Genomic DNA, 18,436 nt, shown 5'->3' with positions numbered 1-18,436 from the left:
TAGTACAGGTATATAGACATGGATATGGGATGAGAACAATGAGTCACGATAATACTAATCGTAAGTTGAGGTAAAGTTGATGCCTGGATGCATGAACCATTTAATTGCTATTAGTGGTTGTATACGAAGAGCAATCTGTCTTAGTATGTACCTCTATTCACTGTACATATGTACCTAAGGTAATTATGTCATATTGTGGCGGTGCTTGTTTATAAACACACTCCTGTTTTCATAATTAAGTACCTAGGTACCTTATGTAACCTACCACAATTGAATTGTTTAAAATATGCATATTATGCTGAAACCGGAGTAGTGAATTTTAAGAGAAAGTTCCAAAAGCCCCACCACTGCGATGCCAATAACTTCTGCTTCATCACAAACGCTTGTGCAAAAAAAAAGGCTTTCCTTTGAGACCAAACGCCGACCCCCAAAAAATTCCGACTTTTGCCTGGCGCAAAGTCATAATTAAATTCCTTACCGAAGACGAATGCTTGTGATAGTTAGTCTATTCTGATTATCTACAACCCCCCTTTGTCATTCTATCGTCGTCAATCATTCTTTCTGCGACTAGCGATCGGCTGCGACTGCCCCTCCACTATCCGTTCGCCTATTCCGTAATATCCTCACCACTCAGCACTCACGCTCACCTTCCTAACTGCTATCCCACGAAAAGGGAAATTGCGCAATACCGAAGGTCGCCTGACTTAAGGTTCGCTGTTATTCCTTCCTCGGATACCGAGCTTCTACTCTCCTACCTAGAATATTAAATCATAAATTCTAAATCGTAAATCGGTCAACCATACAACATCCCAAATCCGAAACTTGACCCTCTCTCTACGCCAAATTTATTCGCTATTCAAGATGTCGGAACAGGTCGATCTCACCACCATCCCTATCTCCCCTGAAGGCGAGAGCCCAAAGGCAGAAGAGTCTGATAGCGGCAAGTTGGTCACTGTCTTCCATGATAAGGACAACTTCAACGTCAAGCACCCTCTTCAGAACAAATGGACATTGTGGTTTACTAAGCCCTCGAGCGGCAAGGTCAGTCCGCTTTATTCCATACGCATCCTAAACTAAGTATTAATTTCAAATAGGGAGATAACTGGAATGACCTGCTCAAAGAGGTTATCACATTCAATTCGGTCGAAGAGTTCTGGGGTATTTACGTAAGTTGTCCTTGTAGTGGCCTAATATAATTCATGCCTGACTGTGTTATAGAACAACATCGCGCCGGTTTCCGAATTGGCCTTGAAATCCGACTACCACTTATTCAAAGAGGGCGTGCGACCGGAGTGGGAAGACCCCCAGAACAAGCACGGCGGCAAATGGTCGTATCAATTTAAGGATAAGCGCAACGTCGATATTAATGACCTATGGCTGCATACGATGCTGGCCGCAATCGGAGAGACCCTTGAGGAAGAGGATGATGGTGAGGTCATGGGTGTTGTCGTCAATGTCCGTAAGGCTTTCTACCGTATTGGTGTTTGGACTCGAACTATCGGCAAGAGCATTCCGGGCCGTGGCGACGGTGATGTATCTGGTGGTAAGGGTCGATCTGTCGAAAAGGGTCAGAAGATCCTGCAGGCCATTGGCAAGCAGTTTAAGGAGATCCTAAAACTACCACCTAACGAGGTTGTCGAGTTTTCCGGTCACACCGATTCAGCTCATAGCGGTAGTACTCGAGCTAAGGCAAAATTCACTGTCTAAACTGTTATATGCCATCTCGACAGATATTCTAATACTGGATGCTGTTGAAATGGTCTGCAATTTTGATATCAGGAGTCGATAACGTCTCGACAGAAGTGATACTAGAGGGAGGGATCGAGTATGTTCGCCGGTCGTCTGTAACTGACTACTAGTACGGGGTGGGCTATGATTAGTGAATTAAAGGAGGTCCAGACTACCGACAGCGGCAGTGTACCGTTCATTGATACCATGTAGTATGATTTTCAGCTATTGTGTGGTAAGCGATGGAGGAATCGAGTAGGGGTTGCTCATGACCCGTCATGTTTTTCCATCCATGTAGCACTATTAGCATTCTCCTTCCCGCAAATAGAATGCAATATCACGAATGAATTAAAGACGGCGACTGTTGTAATAGTGAAACGTAATTTTCACGTTAATCTGCTTAGATGACTGACTGATATTCACAACTAATCTAACAACATATATCGTTGAATAGTAACCAAGGAATAGTCAATATTGGTAGGTTTCTGTCCTAGGGTGGCGATCGAGCCGCTTTGATTCTAACTCTACTAATAGAGAGACCGGCCGTCTCGAAAACGACTAAGGGGAAAAGGAAAGAATTCCCTATATACAAATAGGTCGTCGGAGAGGACACAACATATAGACATGAAATTCCCGCATGAATCGAAAAACCCAATACCCGTCCAATCACATGTGCAGCAGCACGCAGTTGCGTTTCATTTCGTTCTTCGCTTCGTCCATTCCAGTTTCTTATTCAGCTGCTTCGTTGGTTGATTTATCTCCCTTTGCATGTTGAATCAGGCTGCATATCGTCCTGTTGATATTTGGGATCGCATGGGCCCACCCTCTTGCTTTCTTTCCTTTTGATCTTCCTGGGATATTGACACTACCCAGACCCCAAAGTAGAACATGCACACAATGTGCATCATGATATTAGATCTAAAATCTTAGGTGAATCTTATTCCCCTCTCTCGCCCATCTTATCCCGATGCATCCCCACGTCCTTACAACTCATCCCCACTAAAGTCATCTAAGAATACTTCCCGTAGCAAATTCTTCTTGTTAATCTTGCCCATAGCGTTTCGCGGGATATGCTCGACCACCCTAAGTACTTGCGGGATCTTGTAATTCGCCAATCGTCCCTTTAGCGCGCGCCTCATGTCAAGAGGTCGCCAGGCGGGTCGTTCGCGCAGGTGTTCAGGAGAGTGAATGATGACGGCGCCGACTTTCTGTCCCCACTTTCCTGAAGGCACTGCAACTACTGCTGCCTCGGCAATTTCGGGTAGGGAGAGCAACTCACGCTCGACTTCGAGCGCGGATACTTTCTCGCCGCCGGACTTGATGATATCGGCGCTTTGCCGGCCAAGAATGAAGTACATAGGCCCGCGGGCCCATTCACCGCTTGTGCCGTGACCGGCCTCGGGCACGGGGCGCCGAACCGCCACATCTCCGGTCTTGAACCATGGGCCCTTGCCATCATCCGAGGGGATGAATTCTTTGGATGTGGCAGCGGGGTTGGCCCAGTATTCTTGGAACACGTTGGCGCCGCGGAGCTGGATTTCGCCCGATCGCTCCTTTTCAGGGACGGGCTCAGAAGGGTCGAGGTCCTCGATGATAACGCCTGTTTCATTGTCCACGAGTCGAGCTTCTACCCCGGGGAGAGGCCACCCGACGCTGCCATCGACACGGTCGCCATAGTCGAGACCGCAGGATAGCGCCATACCCACCTCTGTCATACCGTACCGTTCGAGCAGCACGTTGCCGCGACTGAGATCTTTCCAGGCACGCTTGACAGGTGTCGGAAGGGCTGCCGATCCGGAGATCGATACACGCATGTGTTCTGGGCTGATAGCGATACGGCCGGCTTCGGCAATGGCCGGAGGTAGTGTCTTGTGAGTTGAGAGAAGACGCGTATATACGGTAGGCACGACGGTGAAGAACGTAATCTTGACCCGAGACAAGTTCTTATACTTCTCTTCGTTGGCTGGCTCAGTGATAGCGGCGGGGACAGTGGGCTTCTGCGGCTCGGTTTGCTTGACAAAGGTAGTCGTTTCTACAACCGGAGTATTACGGCCGCTTGTCGACGTGATGGGAGTATCGAAACCGTTGGCGGATAGAGCCGGTGAGGGAGCGACAACATTGGTCTGCTGCGATATGACATGATTAAGGCCGTTTGTCAATGCAGCTGGTTGGCTAGGCTGACTGATCTTCGCGGCAAGGTTGCTAACCTCAGCTGCTAAATGGTTAATGACCGCTGCTAGACGGCTGATTTCTGAAGAAACGGGATTGCCAAATCCGTTCAGTTCTAGGGCTGGAGTGGTAGTGCCATTTGTTTCCGTAATGGGGGTGATATTGCCGTTCACCTCGCCAACTGCTGGGTGAAATCCATTTGTCTTCACCGGTTGGGGGATGCCATTAGGTAGGCTACTGGGTTTGACAAAGCCGTTTGCCTTGACGAACTGGGGGACGCTATTCGTAATACCATTTTCCTTCGCGACTTCTTTCACAGCTTCCTTAACCGCATGAGCCACACCATTCGGCTTGGCAATAGCAGCAGCGACCTGCGGCGAATTCACAAACGGTGTTGCGAAACGTCGCCAAACCGTGTCGGCGTTGAAAGGAAAGAGGAATTCGATGCTGCTTCCGGCGAAAAGTGGCGTGAGCAATGCGTTGACGGTACCGTGGATGTGGTGGAGAGGGAGCACATGTAGCAGTCGGTCCGACGGTGTATATTTCCACGCCTCAATCAGGGCGCAGGCCTGAGCCGTAAGCGCACTCCCTGGCAGTAGTACTCCTTTTGGTCGGTTAGTTGTGCCGGATGTGTATAGCATCATTCCAGCGCCCTCCACATCGTCATCTTCCGTGAACGTAACCGACTCGAACGTTTCCGAGATTGCGCCAAGGTGCTTCGGCAACTCGACGGGAGTTGGTGATGGTGCGACATCGAGTTCCTTACTTGGCGTGGTGAGGACTTCATCGACCTTCGCAGCGTACTTCGGCGAGTGTAGCAAAAGGATAGCCTGCGACTGGGACAGGATATATTGCAGTTCGGGTGCCGGGAATGGTGGGGATAGTGGCAGAGCAATAGCATGCGCCGCAAGAATAGCGAGGTATGTGACTAAATAATATGGGTCAGTAACCAGTCCAATATGAAGTTCCGGCAATTATGACGGTTGAATAGCTCATACCAACGTAGTCGTAGCTATTCTCTATAAGAAAGGCAACCCGCTCGCCCCGGATGTCCGATTTGCCGGCGGCATCGAGTATTCGGTCGCGCACGCGACTCACATCCGGGAGTAATTCGCCATACTTGAACGTCCGACGAGACAGGCAGTGGACTACGGCGGTAGACTGCGGATTGTGACTAGCGATGGCTTCGAAGATAGGTAGCTTAGGGAGAGTTAGAGTGGAAGCCATCCTGATATGCGTGGTGTATTTGCCGAAGAGGGGGGATGAGTGATTTGACAAGGGACACGAGGGACGTGAGACGAAAGTAGGGGTATATATAGACGTAGTACCAGATGCAATAAAACAAGGGTTCAAAGAATGCGTGGCTGAAATAGACTTAAACAACTGAGATGACGATGCAGCATTAACAACCAAACGATGCCCAGTACATCTCAATCTCATCACGGGGATATAAGGAGGGGGGTTCTAAGGAATAAGTACTTTCACAACCGCCTCTCTATCCTCTCGATCCTCTCGGACATAATACCACCCCCATGCAAACCCCTCTGAAAAGGCAGGAGGATGAGCCGGAGGATGAATTGGGGGAATACGGCAGTGTGTATGGGTATTTGAAATACCAAGAACTTGTAAGCAGGGGTAGATAGATGGGATAGATAGGATAGATCCTGTAAGTCGGCTCAGTCAAATCCGTGATAGGTACTTGAAGTCATCAGATGGTGGCATGGAATTTTGGTATATTCGTATTGTACCGGTCCAGCGATACTTTCCATAATAACCCTTCTAGACCCTTCGGGCATGATAGATTCGAATATGCCCGAGATCCCCAGTGATAAAACCAAGCAAGCCTGGAATAATAGTAGACCAAGAACAAAAGCTTACAGAAAGTGGAACATTGAAATTGTTTGTTGAGAATCTCGGGGTCGCTTTTTTTGCCGTAAATATTTCTTATTGGCCAATTAATTCCAGCGACTCTTAGCTCTTGCCGGTCCGCATCGGCCGGCTGAAAATATCCTAGTCTCACCCCACCGTTTAAGTTCAGGTACTCAGGTACATAATGTCATATGCATGAACCTCGATGAGTTTAAACTAAACTATCTACCTAAGGTACGTACCTAGGTACCTACTTAATGCAGATATCTTCCATCTTTTATCATTCGTCAGTCTACAACCCTCACTAATACCCTACCTATCCATTTTAGTCAACGCCATATCTGATCGGGAATTTAAAAGGTTCGATCCTTGGACTTCGAAGGGAGAAAACCAGGCCAGAGGATAAGAAGGGGTAACCTTACATATCAACCCTACATCTTACATACATACATGTTGCATCGACACGTGCGAGCCTGGACCGGCAGGGTAACAAAACAGCTTTCCACTATGGCATCATCCGGGGCGTCGAATACGCCGGTGGAGGACACCATTCGGGCAAAGGTAAATGCACACTCAGCTTCGAGGCCCCGAATGAGTATAATATAGTAAGCTGTCGTACTAATCTAAACTTGCGCTGGCCCCCCTCGCCCTTAGATCACCGAAGCCCTCAAACCTTCTAGACTGGAGATCTTTAATGACTCTGCCAACCATTCTCACCACAAGGCTATGGTGGGTAGCACTTCCAAGGAGACACATTTCAGACTAGTTATCACCTCCGATGCCTTTAAGTCTAAGATGCAACCGGCCCGTCATCGCATTATATACCAGCTTCTAGACGACGAGATGGCTCGGGAAGGCGGCATTCACGCGCTACAGCTGCGCACTATGACCCCTGAGGAGGAGCAGAAGTGGCAGGAGAAACAGCAGCAGTAGGGCGCTACTAGTATTACTGAGTCTAGCTGAGGCTAGAATTTAAGGCGTGGGGATGATTGATATGTACGATACTAGTGTACATACGAGAGGGTTTCCCCAGCTTGACTCACTACCTCATCACAGTATGTACAGCTGCTCAATATATGACGATCAATGATTTCACGAAAATGTTTTTTTATAACCGAAGTAATAAATACAAGACATGATTAACCTGGCTGATGAGCTCTACAGTTTCATAATTCACATATGCTTCACGTCCGATTCTCTCATTTTTCATGAAGTCGCAGTGCTAAAAATCACATGTGAGTACTTGGTCTAGGTTGGGTAGACATATATTTACTATTAAGACCTATCTCAGGGTACCTGACGTTCCAGTTTACCTGGTGACGAATATACCTTACTATATTTCATAGTCAGGAATTGGAGTCGACTATCGTCTAATATATAGTTGGTAATAGTAATATTATGGCAAGGTAGTACCTACACACTGAGTGTCTCACGTAAAATTCTCTAAAGGATATGTAATACATGTCTCCTAGACACGTAAATAATCGTAAATCAGGGTATCTCAAGCTCGCGATATACGCACAAGCACCCCTGAAACTCCGTGGGTTAACAAACCGTAAAACATGTCAGCTTTTCCCGGTTTACACGGTTTAAAAATATTGTACAACTTTTGTACGCCGGTTTCTATTCTTTCTGGGCAGACGTCGGAGTATTCCTCACAGGTGCCGAGCTCGCAATACTGTCCTTTTCCCACTTATGCCGCCTTTTCAAGAACTTTTTGAACGACTCGCTTCTCTTCTTTGGGTCGTTGGCGTATTTCCTCTTTCTCTCCGCTGTAGAACTAGGCGTGGGAGAACCTCGAGCTAGATTTTCAGGGACTTCGGGCTTCGCAGCGGCTGTATTACTCCCAGAGTCGAGTCTAGCTAGGGAGTTGACTGATACCCTCTTAGGCGGGGAAGGATTGAGCTCTTCGCTTGATTTTCTCTTGTAACGAGATGTTTCGGAGAAAGATCGCGCAAGAACCTTAGGTTTAGTTGGCCTTGGCCTAATCTCTCCCATCGATTGGTTGACTGGGATAATCTTTTTGTGGTTTGGCTTCGGTGATGTGTGTATAGTCGTTGAGGGGACATCATTAGATGCAATTTTAGCCGTCTCTACTGCTGGAATATCTTGACCTTCTCCGCTCAGCATGGCGTCTACCGTGACGGTAAATTTTGGAGAGGAGATGTGACTTTTCGCTAGAAGAGTAGCATCTGGAGTGCTTCTCAGACCTTGAGACTGTCCTGATGATAGGCCCAGGAGTCCCCGAGCTGAGCTGAGCTCATCTGGATAAGAATTAAGAGTTGAATCGAGATTTTGTTTTGTGATAATTCGCGATGTAAATACTGGATCATCGTCAATCTGATTATACCAATCAATGGCATTCAACGCCTTCACGGGTGGCTCTGCATCGTCGCATTCCTTAACATATGGCAGATAACCTTCATGCCACGCTCGAACAAAGTCATCATACAATGACGTTCGTATCCTTCGCTGTTGGAGTTGGATGTACATGCAAGCAGTCACAAAGTCATTGACGCTTCCATTGTAGTTTGGGTACGTTATAGTGTAACGGATAAATGGCGTTTGCGATACTAAATGTGTTTGACTAATGACTGGTGATGCAATTCGAGGAATAGGTAGAACAGGTGGCGAAGATCTGAGCTGTGGCGTTGGAGGGTTGTATTCAGGTGAAGGCGGTTGAGTTTGTGGAGAATCCGGGGCTTCGATACTATCGTGGCTAACATGAGCATCCCCGGATGGAGAATTAGGTCGGTTAACTTGCCAAGTAGGAGGACTCCTCTGTGGAACCACATCCGGGACAGTAGATGGTATAACCGAAGATGGTGGATTGCCCCCTAATTCGGAACTCTTTGTACTAGGAAATGGTGCAACAGTATGCTCTGATCTTGCCACGCCTAGGCTGGGATGAGCTGATACTGGTCTAATCTTTTGCGGGCGATAGAATTCTGGGGCTTCTTTATATATCCGTTGCTTCGGCTTTGATTTTGATAGCATAACCGATTGCTCCGACTGCTCATAGGTACAGGGTACGACTTGAGCGGAAGGGGGCGTTGTGCCCATATGTGCATCTAGTTTTCCAAGAGAAAGAACGTTATCGTTAATGCCAGTCGGCACCTCAACCTCAAGAGGTTCTTCTTGCTCTTGGCTACTTCGTGGGAAGGGGGGAAGGGCTTGTTTTTCAGACAAAGTAGGTTTCGTAGGCTGAGGGGGAGAGATAGATGGTACTTGTGTAATAAACGGCTGTTGAGGGTTTTCATCACTTGTTCTTTCGGGTACAAATCTGTGATGGTCAGGGCTTGATGACCATGATGATGTAAGTTGACACCCCTCATCATCGCTCTCGACGTCGGGTTCAGACTGAGCAACTTGAGAATGCTCTTCATCCTGGCCAATTATATCGGCCTGTGCATCAGCTGATGAAATAGCTTCGTCTGACCGCGTTGGCTGTAATTGCCGAGAGTAACACTCCTTTAAGTCCTCTAGTACCTCAGGAGGTACATTTAGAAAAGGCTTAGAGCTTCTGCTTAGGAATTGTGCCCAAGAATTAGGGAGCGCCAAAAGTTTCTGTTGGTCGCTCCCAATTTTGACAAGACACCGATGAATCTTCGTTTCCCCAAGGAGATCTGGTGGAGGTCTAAGCCCGGAAACTAGGTTAGACTGCTTTGCCATATTGAACTGATGGCTTCACTAGTACTCATAATACTAATAAAGTAAGACAGCAATATATTTGACAAGGTATTATTGTATCTCCTATGTTGGTTTAGTACCCGTTTTTATGGCTAAATCAACGGTAATGAGTTGGAAGATGAATCGATTAACGCGTTTGACGCGTTAAAGAATTATATGGTGGAGAATAATCTACAAAAACTAGATGCGAACTCACGTGCCAACGAGTCAGTTGGCGTTGCGGGGTCTTTAAGTCTTTCGAGCTCGGGTTGTACAAACTTTCCCAATAAATGTGTCACCATGCATGAAGTACCTCGGATGTAGTCAACTATATGAGGTACCTTATATATAAAACACACTATGGGGATACGTCAGGCAGCTTGCCGCTGCATTAAATGCTAAAGAGTGGGACCGCAGCTGGATAAAGCTTCCCATGCCCGCCTCTTGCATCACTCTTTCTTATCCACCAGTCTCGGTCCTTTGCAGTTACCAAGATCCTTTACTTCGTTGTAAGAAGTAGCTTTGGTTTTTCTTTTTATGGCAGCCGTCGCCATGCATTGTTAGTAGATCGCTTATTAATATTAATTTGTATACCTACCTGCCTATGGTTAGGTAACCTTCACTTAGGCCTCTTTTGTGCGTGTTGCTTATGCTTCTCAGATATCTAAATGCATGGGCTATCGAGATACCCTGAACCAACTTGCGAGGGAACCTTTCTTCTTCTATACCTATGAAAGTTGTAGAATAGAAGCGCATATTGACAGGAACCCTCGAAGCTGTCAAGGTAAATCAAGAGTGTATTAATATATCTTCCTCGGTCTCGGTACTGATCAGTGTTGGCTTTAGCACCTTGACCAGCTTGACTACATCCGCTCATGTCTCAAATCGATTGCCACCATGTCTGATAAAAAACCACCACAAACTCCACTCTCTCCCTCGACAATACCCTCTTCTACTCCTAAATCTCGCGAGGAATCGATCGCCTCGGCGTCTCTTACCTCTCCTCAAATCGACAAAGATCAACTTGCACAGGCCCTTGATAAAATACATATCTCCGCTAAGGAAAAAGATGTCCTGACTACCTTTAACGACTTTGCGCCACCGCCAGAATCTATAGCGACTACAGAAAGCAAGGGAATCGGGAGCGACCTTGTGCAAAATGGGTTGAGTGGACTCTATTCTCGATTTAAAGAGGCTGTTGGGGTCAGTGGGAAGGACAAATTAGTGGTAAATATAGGTACCAAAGAGAATTCCGAGTCGATCGATGGGGATACTGCATCGAAGAAGAGCTCGAGTACTACCACCACAGGCCCCAAGCCTTCAACCTCTTTACTGAGAGCTGATACGGGCGCTACAAGTTTAACTTTCAATTCATCCCAGTCTGAGCCGATGACTTCTACTATTGCTTCTTCAAGTGCAGCTCCCACTAGCGAAAGCCAATCCCAGCAACCCCAGTCAACGATAGCTTCATCCGTTACTAATCTCACTGGGGTTACGACTTCGAAATCTGCCTCATCAAGCCGTCAAAGTATACCGAATATGACAAAAGCGACAGCTGCCGTGGCGCCCGTACATGTCAGCGCTTTCAAAGACGGATCTCGGGGTACATCGGCTAAGACTGAAGATGGTGCAAGTAAAGGAGGCGGACGAAGGAGTATTAGCAGGTCAAACGACGGGCAACATATTCCGACCCCGGAGTTATCGTCGATCTATGATGCACCCGGAAATAAGCGTACCTCTAATCTTGACAAGATTGCAATCCCAAGTCATTCGAGGCGAGAAGATGGATTAATTATAGATGGACATACTGATTCTCCTACTAGTCCTATAAAGAGATCTAATGTTGTGCCACCTATCTCTACAGCTTCCAATTCGACTTCGCCGGACTCTTATATACAGCCTCAGTCTACTTTGCTTTCCGCTAAAGATGCCATCAGAAGACCCGCTCTGATTGACCGGATTAGCTATTCTAGAACTTCTGGCGATCTTTCTAGGTCCTCTTCCTTATCTAGAGGTACTACGGAACATAGCCCCATCAACACATCTGCTCATAACAGTGTTCATCACGAGTCATTCGCACAAATTCCCTCAACCCAGCGGATACGGTCCGGCGAGTACAGAATTCCAGGCACGACTACTGATGAGGGCGCTCCAGAAATGGTCAACGCAAAATTAGCTTCTATGCGAAAACAAGTCTTAAGTAAAGACTTCTGGATGGCCGATGAGACTTGCAAGGAATGCTTCCTATGCGGTGCTCCATTTACTGCTTTCCGCCGCAAACATCATTGTCGAACGTGCGGCTGCATTTTTGATAGCGGGTGTACGTCTATAATATCTGGTCAGCGGTTTGGGGTGCAGGGGACACTCCGTGTATGTAAGCCTTGTCTGGGTATCATCCTCCAAAGACAAGACGGCGCTGCGTCTGACGATTCGGCCGATGATTCATTTCTCCCAGCAATATTCCGTAGTGGTCAATCTAAACGAGGATATTCGCCGTTCTCAAAAGTCGATCGAGATGATGCTAGTATCTCTGAGAGAACTGACGACCTTGAAGATGACAAGAGATCATTAACTGCACCTATGATGGCTATTCCGGTTGCGAGACGCATTGGCGAATCCTCAAACCGCAATTCGGCTGTGCTAGAAATTGGCACTCCACAGCTTAGTAGACCAAGTTCGTCTAGGTCTTTGAAGTCTAACACCTCAGGCAGACCACAGTCTTCTAGCCATAGACGCCACCATTCGAAACATAATCTATGGAATCGCCTGAAACCATCTCCAGAGCAAAGAGCACCGTTCCGAAAATCTGCAACGGAAGAAGCAACTAGAAAAACTGGACTGCATGCTTTCCATGACGACAATGTCATCGATCCAGATTTAGCGCCATTCATGTCGGACGAATCCAGTGGCGATGAACAGATGAGTATTGCGGGGGCTATGACTGGATCCGAATTCCACGCGTCACCTACTACGGATCCTGAGAGGTCGAGTTTGGCATACCTTAATGCCGGGAGGAAACTTAGAAACCGAGCGCAAACGGACAAAAGCATTAGTGGCGTAAGTTTTACTAGCCGTGGTCTGGATGATTATCATCCAAGATCTACCAGACGACGAAACATGAGTATTGCCAGTGGACACCACGTTCGCTCTCCTCGACCTAAATCGGCCGTGATAAGGGGTCCGACTGGATCAAATGAGACACTTCCAATATTTGACACTCCAGGAGGATCCCAACTGCCACGCCTCACTCGGAGTTCTTCTATGAAAGGAGATAAAGAACCTCGGTTAGAGCTCAACCCGGCGAGCTTGTTACACGTCCGGAAGCTCCTGCGACAATTGCTTGAAGATTCCAATGTGCCAAACGTAAGCGCCTGGGAAAAGGCATTAATGCCAATCCTTTTAAAATGTACTTCATCCGTTGACCCCGATATCGATAGAGGAGACGATATCGATATTCGGCACTACGTCAAGCTCAAAAAGATTCCAGGAGGTAGGCCAAGTGATACTTGCTATGTCTCAGGCGTGATATTTACCAAAAAACTGGCCTTAAAGAGCATGCCACGCCGCATGTCTACACCTCGTGTTGTTATTGTGTCTTTTCCGATCGAATACCAACGACATCAACAACAATTCATGAGCCTCCAACCTGTTATCGAACAGGAGAGAGAGTTTCTAAAACAGTTAGTGAATAGGATTATAGCCCTCCGCCCTCAGTTGTTGTTAGCCGAGAAGAGTGTCTCAGGTCTTGCGCTACAATTCCTTTCGGACGCGAAGATCTCCGTTGCCTACAACGTGAAGCCTTCCGTGCTCTCAGCTGTTTCAAGATGTCTAGAGACAGAGATTATCTCTTCTGTAGACATGTTGGCGCTTCCTCCGCATCAGTTCCAGACAGGAAAGAGTACAGGTTATGAGGTGAAAACGTTCGTCAATGAGGATATTCCAGGTCGAAAGAAGACGTACATCTTCTTGTCCAGCTACCTAGAAGATCTCGGATGTACCATTGCCCTCAGAGGTGCTTCTACGCCTATCCTTGCGAAGCTCAAACACATAACCGAGTTCATGGTATATGTAGTATATAACCTCAAACTCGAGTCATGTCTGATGCGGGATTCATTTATCCAGATTCCTACCGACGAAGATATGTCGAAATATTCCACTCAAACCACTGATACCAGTCAACCATCACTGACTACCAAGGCCGTAGTAGATGATGATGCACAAAAAGGTTTGCTCAGCATAACTCAAGACGAGATGCCATCGAGCCAAGAAGATCATTCTTCCGGGAAGGCAATTGAAGTATCACCGGACAGCAATATGCCACAAGATCAACTTCCATCAACCCAGCCATCCAGCCAGTTAATTTCGCTCCATGAAACACATTCTCGGGCAGTCCATGACAGTTCTGTTCCGGAGGATGTTCCAATGCCAACTTTTTATAGTGATATGGTGGCTAAGTATCAAACAAGAATCCTCTCCGTCTCGCCCTTCGTTAAATTTGCACAACCATATCTACTTATGAAAGCTCGAGAGCAGGAAAGAAAGTTGGCTCACTTAAAACGGTTGCGGGATCAAGATGTAATTGAGGAGCGTGCGGACAACGAAAGGTCCAATCCCCCAAAGTTCCAGCTTATTAAACCACAAATGGTTCTCGAAACAGGCCATAACGCCCCTAGACAGATTATGGAAATTCTTCATGCTGTCCACGACGCTGAATACGATAGGGCGCTCTACAACTATCAGACGCAAACAAGACAATGGGAAAACTACATCAAGGGCAATATTGGGTTCTTCGAGCCCTACGCCCACCAAAATATTGTTGTCCTACACTCTGTCATCTGTACTGAAACCAAGATCCCGTGTTCAGAGCCGAATCTGATCGCACTTGGCTTTTACGACGAGCATGTCGATAGAAGCAGTGGTATGGATCCTGATTGCACTTTGGGCCAATACATTGAAGATATCTGCTATGGCGCCGACTCCACCTGCGAAGCGAATGGATGTGATCGCAAACTGTATGAGCATCACCGAACATACGTTCATGGCGAAGCACGAATTACCATATTCATTGAGCAAGATACTAGAGGCCGACTCCCCGAAGACAGTATCATGATGTGGAGCTACTGTAAGCATTGCAAGCGAGAAACCAGCGAAATGGAGATGTCCAGAGGGACCTGGAAATATTCATTTGGAAAATACCTAGAACTATCATTTTGGAGTAGGGGTACTACTCTAGTCAGAGACGAGAATTTGGGGGGTTGGAACTGTCCTCACGATCACCATCGCGATCATATACGATACTTCGGATTGAACGGCAAAGTTGTACGCGTCCATTACGACCCCATCGACCTCTTAGAAATCATTGTACCCCGGGCCAGGATTACTTGGAATGTTGGGCATGATCTCAACATGAAAAACGAAATATTTACAAATGCTCAAGAGCGTTGGACGCGGTTCACGACGTCTGTCAAATCACGACTGAAGGCTATTAATACAGACAATATCATCCCGGAAAAGGCTGAACCGTGTAAGGCGGAAATGGAACGGTTGTCGAAAAGAATACATGATGATCACACCTCGCTTGTTCGGAAGCTTCAGGACAAATACATGGAATCTAAATATTACGAGGTAATCCCATTTAACATAGTTTTACGAGAGATGCTCGTCAAAGTGGCCGAATGGGATGCTGCTTTTGCCAAGTTTGAAGCCGATTTTCTTCCTTCCGACAAGGATATTCGAAAGCTGACTATGATTCACCTTCGTAAAATGTTCACGGACGAATCAAAGGAATCTCTTACTAGCAACGAAGTCCAAAATGAAGTCACCGATATCACAGAAGAAACTACTCAGACGAGTGTGTCGGAAAGCGACCCCAAACAGGATACTCAACAATCAGAAGCTACTACCGATGCTTCTCTTGATATAACCCAAGACAAAAACCCACTAGATGTACCACCTCAGGAAGAAACTCTAGAGAGAATTGAGCCACTAGATCTTGCGACACCGAAATCACCTGTGCCCAGCAGTTCTGCCCCGGGCCAACCGGATAATAACGTCGGTATCTCGGAAGTGTCAGTACCAAATGTCACAGATGTAGTCTCAGCATTATCCCCCGAGCTTGTGCCACGGGTAGCAACAAGTGCGGTTCCGCCTATGTCACTAACTGAGCAAGTTGAACAACTTCGCCGACGACAGCATTCGTTAGTCCCTGAAAGCACGAACATGGTAGGGTATGTAGGAAACGAGCGGGTTGGGGTCGCTGGAGAGTCTCAAAAAACGCCAGAGCGCAGCTCTTCCCGTAGGATAGGATCAAACGTTTCGCCACCTATGGTGCGCGCTATATCACACCCTGTGAATAGTGTTCCGACCTTGCCCCGCCTACATTCTACAGTAGGTAAAAAGATGTTCAGTACTAATAAGGACAAGGATAAAAACAAGGAATCTTTTACAGAGGTGATGACCGGAAGCGAACTCCGGAAGGCTTCAACTAGCGAATCTACTAAAAGTGAGAAGAAGCTTTTTAGTAGTCTCCGGCCACACCGCAAGGGTAACCAGTCATCCATTCCCCGTTTTGTTGGAAAGAAAGACTCCAGGGTGTCTACTATTCGTAAACATTTTGAACAGCTCAGTCGTGAATTCGAGAAGGAACGTGAAAAAGATCGTGAAAAGCGAAAACTAAGAATGTCTCATTCGAGGCCTTTCCTCCAGCATTCCACGACTAAAGCTATAGTTGAGGTTTACGAAGACGTGGATGAGGCCGTACAGGAACCAGGCCCTGCCGAGGATGAGCATGCAGCCGCACCGGGACTAGTTAGTCTCAAATCAAAGAATAAAGTAGGACTAGAAGGTCCCCCGCCAGGAAACGAGGCGGCCGAAGCACCAACAGAAGACACACAATTTCCAAAAGATGGTCATCGACGTCAAGATGAAATGGCGACTGAAGGTGAAACTGACGACCAGGCGCACAACAATAGTCTAGGACCCACAGATGATGAGCAAGGAGAAAGCGACACAGAGCATTCGTTGATCGATGGTACGACGCTTGAAGAAATTGCTGAGTCGTTTGACTCTAGCGCGGAGATTCCGATAGAGCTTCCCAAGCAGGACAAGAACAACTTCATGAAGGTACTCACTACGTTTTGGAATGAACGCTCAGCTAGCCAATGGCCTCCGCTAGATTACCCCTTGAATGCAGCTGATCATATTTTCATTGATTCCGACATTATTGTCCGGGAAGATGAGCCAAGTTCGCTCATTGCGTTCGCTTTGAGCTCCGAGGATTATAAGGAGAAGCTTCGCACATTTTATCGCAAGAAGGATAGTGAGAGAGTGGTAGTTTCAGCAGGGACAGATACAGAGGACGACGCCCATTCTGAGGTGTACTCGGACATTGGGGAAAACATCACCGAAACTCAACTAGAAACCAAACTCGTCCACACTACGAGTTCCCATTATAAGTATCAATTTACCGAAGGAACGGCAAAAATGCTGGTTAAAATCTTCTATGCCGAACAATTCGACGCTCTACGACGGAAATGCGGCGTCGCCGACCGCATCATTGAGTCTCTGTCTCGGTGTTTAAAATGGGATTCCAAAGGTGGCAAGACTAAGTCAGTCTTCTTGAAGACTCAGGACGACCGATTGGTAATGAAGGTAAGTAAGAGCGTAAGCTCCATCCTTGCTTAGGGCGCATGTGCTGATTATATTACTAGTCTTTGTCGCCAGTGGAGACGGCTGCTTTTTTGAAGTTTGCACCGGCATATTTCGGTTTAATGGCGGAAGCGCTTTTCCATGATCTCCCGTCAGTAATTGCTAAGATGCTAGGGTTCTTTCAAGTCATTATCAAAAACCCGGTAACGAACACGGAGATTAAGCTAGACTTGCTTCTTATGGAAAACTTATTCTATGATCGAGCTCCTACGAGGATCTTCGACTTAAAGGGTTCGATGAGAAACCGAAAGATTCAGTCAACTGGAGAGCGTAATGAAGTTCTTCTGGACGAGAATATGGTGGAATATATTTACGAATCGCCGCTTTTCGCGAGGGAACACTCGAAGAAAACCTTGCGTGACTCGGTCTGGAACGATACACTATTCTTAGCCCGTCAGAACGTCATGGATTACTCCCTGATGATCGCCGTGGACGAGATAAAGAAAGAGTTGGTGGTAGGTATCATTGACTGTATCCGAACGTACACATGGGACAAGAAACTTGAAAGTTGGATCAAGGACCGCGGCTTCGCGGGCGGCGGTCGTAATAAACCAACCGTAACCAGCCCGAAAGAATATAAGTCGAGATTTAGAGAGGCTATGGCTAGGTACGCTACTACTCCAATGCGTTAAAGAAAATGGACTGTGCTGACTTAGAGCGGCGTAGATATATCCTCGAAGCACCAAACTGCTGGCATCAGCCCAGTGTGCCGCTCCCGGTGTCGAGGCCCCCACGAGCGGAAGTGAATGCTGCAAGAAGGGACGAAGTAGCAACGGATGTAGGCGCAACATAGGTATCGCGCCTTCGTAGGTTTACTATAGGATGATCAGTGGTATCTTGTATGAATGGTATATATGACGTTAACCATGAAACGAGTTTATGAGGCGTTTTGCAAAAGGTATGATATACGGATGAGCATAGGGCAACCTGACCTCCTCAGTACGGGTATAGCGAGACGTGGATAAGCGAAAGTAATTCGAGACGAGAGCGTGAAAGGTCGCTCTTTTATCTTTTGATAGCGAATACCCATTTTAATAATAGACATGAAAGTCCATGTCGTATTTTAAAGCTTTTAAATACAATTATCGAAGTCTAAGTGAATTTAGTAGTCTATCTAGATATTAATGAATTAGTAATTATCTATAAGGCCATGACTTTTATATAGAATTTAATATAAACTTGCAATAATAGTATCTCCTTTTAAGAATTATCGCTGAGAGGTAGCTGGGTACCTAAGGCGGCAGAGCCCCACAGACGCTAATACTTTAGGTACATAATCTGCTTACTTTATTTG

The 18,436-nt window shown here is 46.8% G+C and overlaps 5 protein-coding genes across 5 annotated transcripts; 3 read left to right on the top strand and 2 right to left on the bottom strand.

Moving 5' to 3' along the window:
- Nucleotides 1–861: 861 nt before the first annotated feature.
- GL218_06093 (Eukaryotic translation initiation factor 4E-1) lies at nucleotides 862–1,707 on the top strand (the record flags this gene model as incomplete). The annotated part of the gene is made up of 3 exons (XM_033582791.1): nucleotides 862–1,041; nucleotides 1,095–1,166; nucleotides 1,219–1,707. 3 exons carry the CDS (start codon nucleotides 862–864, stop codon nucleotides 1,705–1,707), a joined length of 741 nt encoding a protein of 246 aa, XP_033433763.1.
- A 1,004-nt stretch (nucleotides 1,708–2,711) lies between these two features.
- Nucleotides 2,712–5,124, bottom strand: GL218_06092 (Acyl-CoA synthetase family member 3, mitochondrial; the record flags this gene model as incomplete). Its single annotated transcript, XM_033582790.1, has 3 exons — nucleotides 2,712–3,760; nucleotides 3,812–4,825; nucleotides 4,896–5,124. The coding sequence occupies 3 exons, from the start codon at nucleotides 5,122–5,124 to the stop codon at nucleotides 2,712–2,714; spliced, it is 2,292 nt and encodes a 763-aa protein (XP_033433764.1).
- A 1,149-nt stretch (nucleotides 5,125–6,273) lies between these two features.
- Nucleotides 6,274–6,699, top strand: GL218_06091 (UV-induced protein uvi31; the record flags this gene model as incomplete). The annotated part of the gene is made up of 2 exons (XM_033582789.1): nucleotides 6,274–6,327; nucleotides 6,421–6,699. The coding sequence occupies 2 exons, from the start codon at nucleotides 6,274–6,276 to the stop codon at nucleotides 6,697–6,699; spliced, it is 333 nt and encodes a 110-aa protein (XP_033433761.1).
- A 690-nt stretch (nucleotides 6,700–7,389) lies between these two features.
- On the bottom strand, nucleotides 7,390–8,829 carry GL218_06090 (uncharacterized protein; the record flags this gene model as incomplete). Its single annotated transcript, XM_033582788.1, has 1 exon — nucleotides 7,390–8,829. One exon carries the CDS (start codon nucleotides 8,827–8,829, stop codon nucleotides 7,390–7,392), a length of 1,440 nt encoding a protein of 479 aa, XP_033433762.1.
- Nucleotides 8,830–13,068: 4,239 nt separating this feature from the next.
- GL218_06089 (1-phosphatidylinositol 3-phosphate 5-kinase fab1) lies at nucleotides 13,069–17,935 on the top strand (the record flags this gene model as incomplete). The annotated part of the gene is made up of 3 exons (XM_033582787.1): nucleotides 13,069–17,085; nucleotides 17,145–17,749; nucleotides 17,809–17,935. The coding sequence occupies 3 exons, from the start codon at nucleotides 13,069–13,071 to the stop codon at nucleotides 17,933–17,935; spliced, it is 4,749 nt and encodes a 1,582-aa protein (XP_033434000.1).
- Between the last annotated feature and the right edge of the window lie 501 nt (nucleotides 17,936–18,436).

Source organism: Daldinia childiae (assembly GCF_008694065.1).
Source record: "Daldinia childiae strain JS-1345 chromosome Unknown Scaffold6, whole genome shotgun sequence".
Classification (NCBI taxonomy): domain Eukaryota; kingdom Fungi; phylum Ascomycota; class Sordariomycetes; order Xylariales; family Hypoxylaceae; genus Daldinia; species Daldinia childiae.
This window is presented reverse-complemented; position numbering and strand designations above follow the sequence as displayed.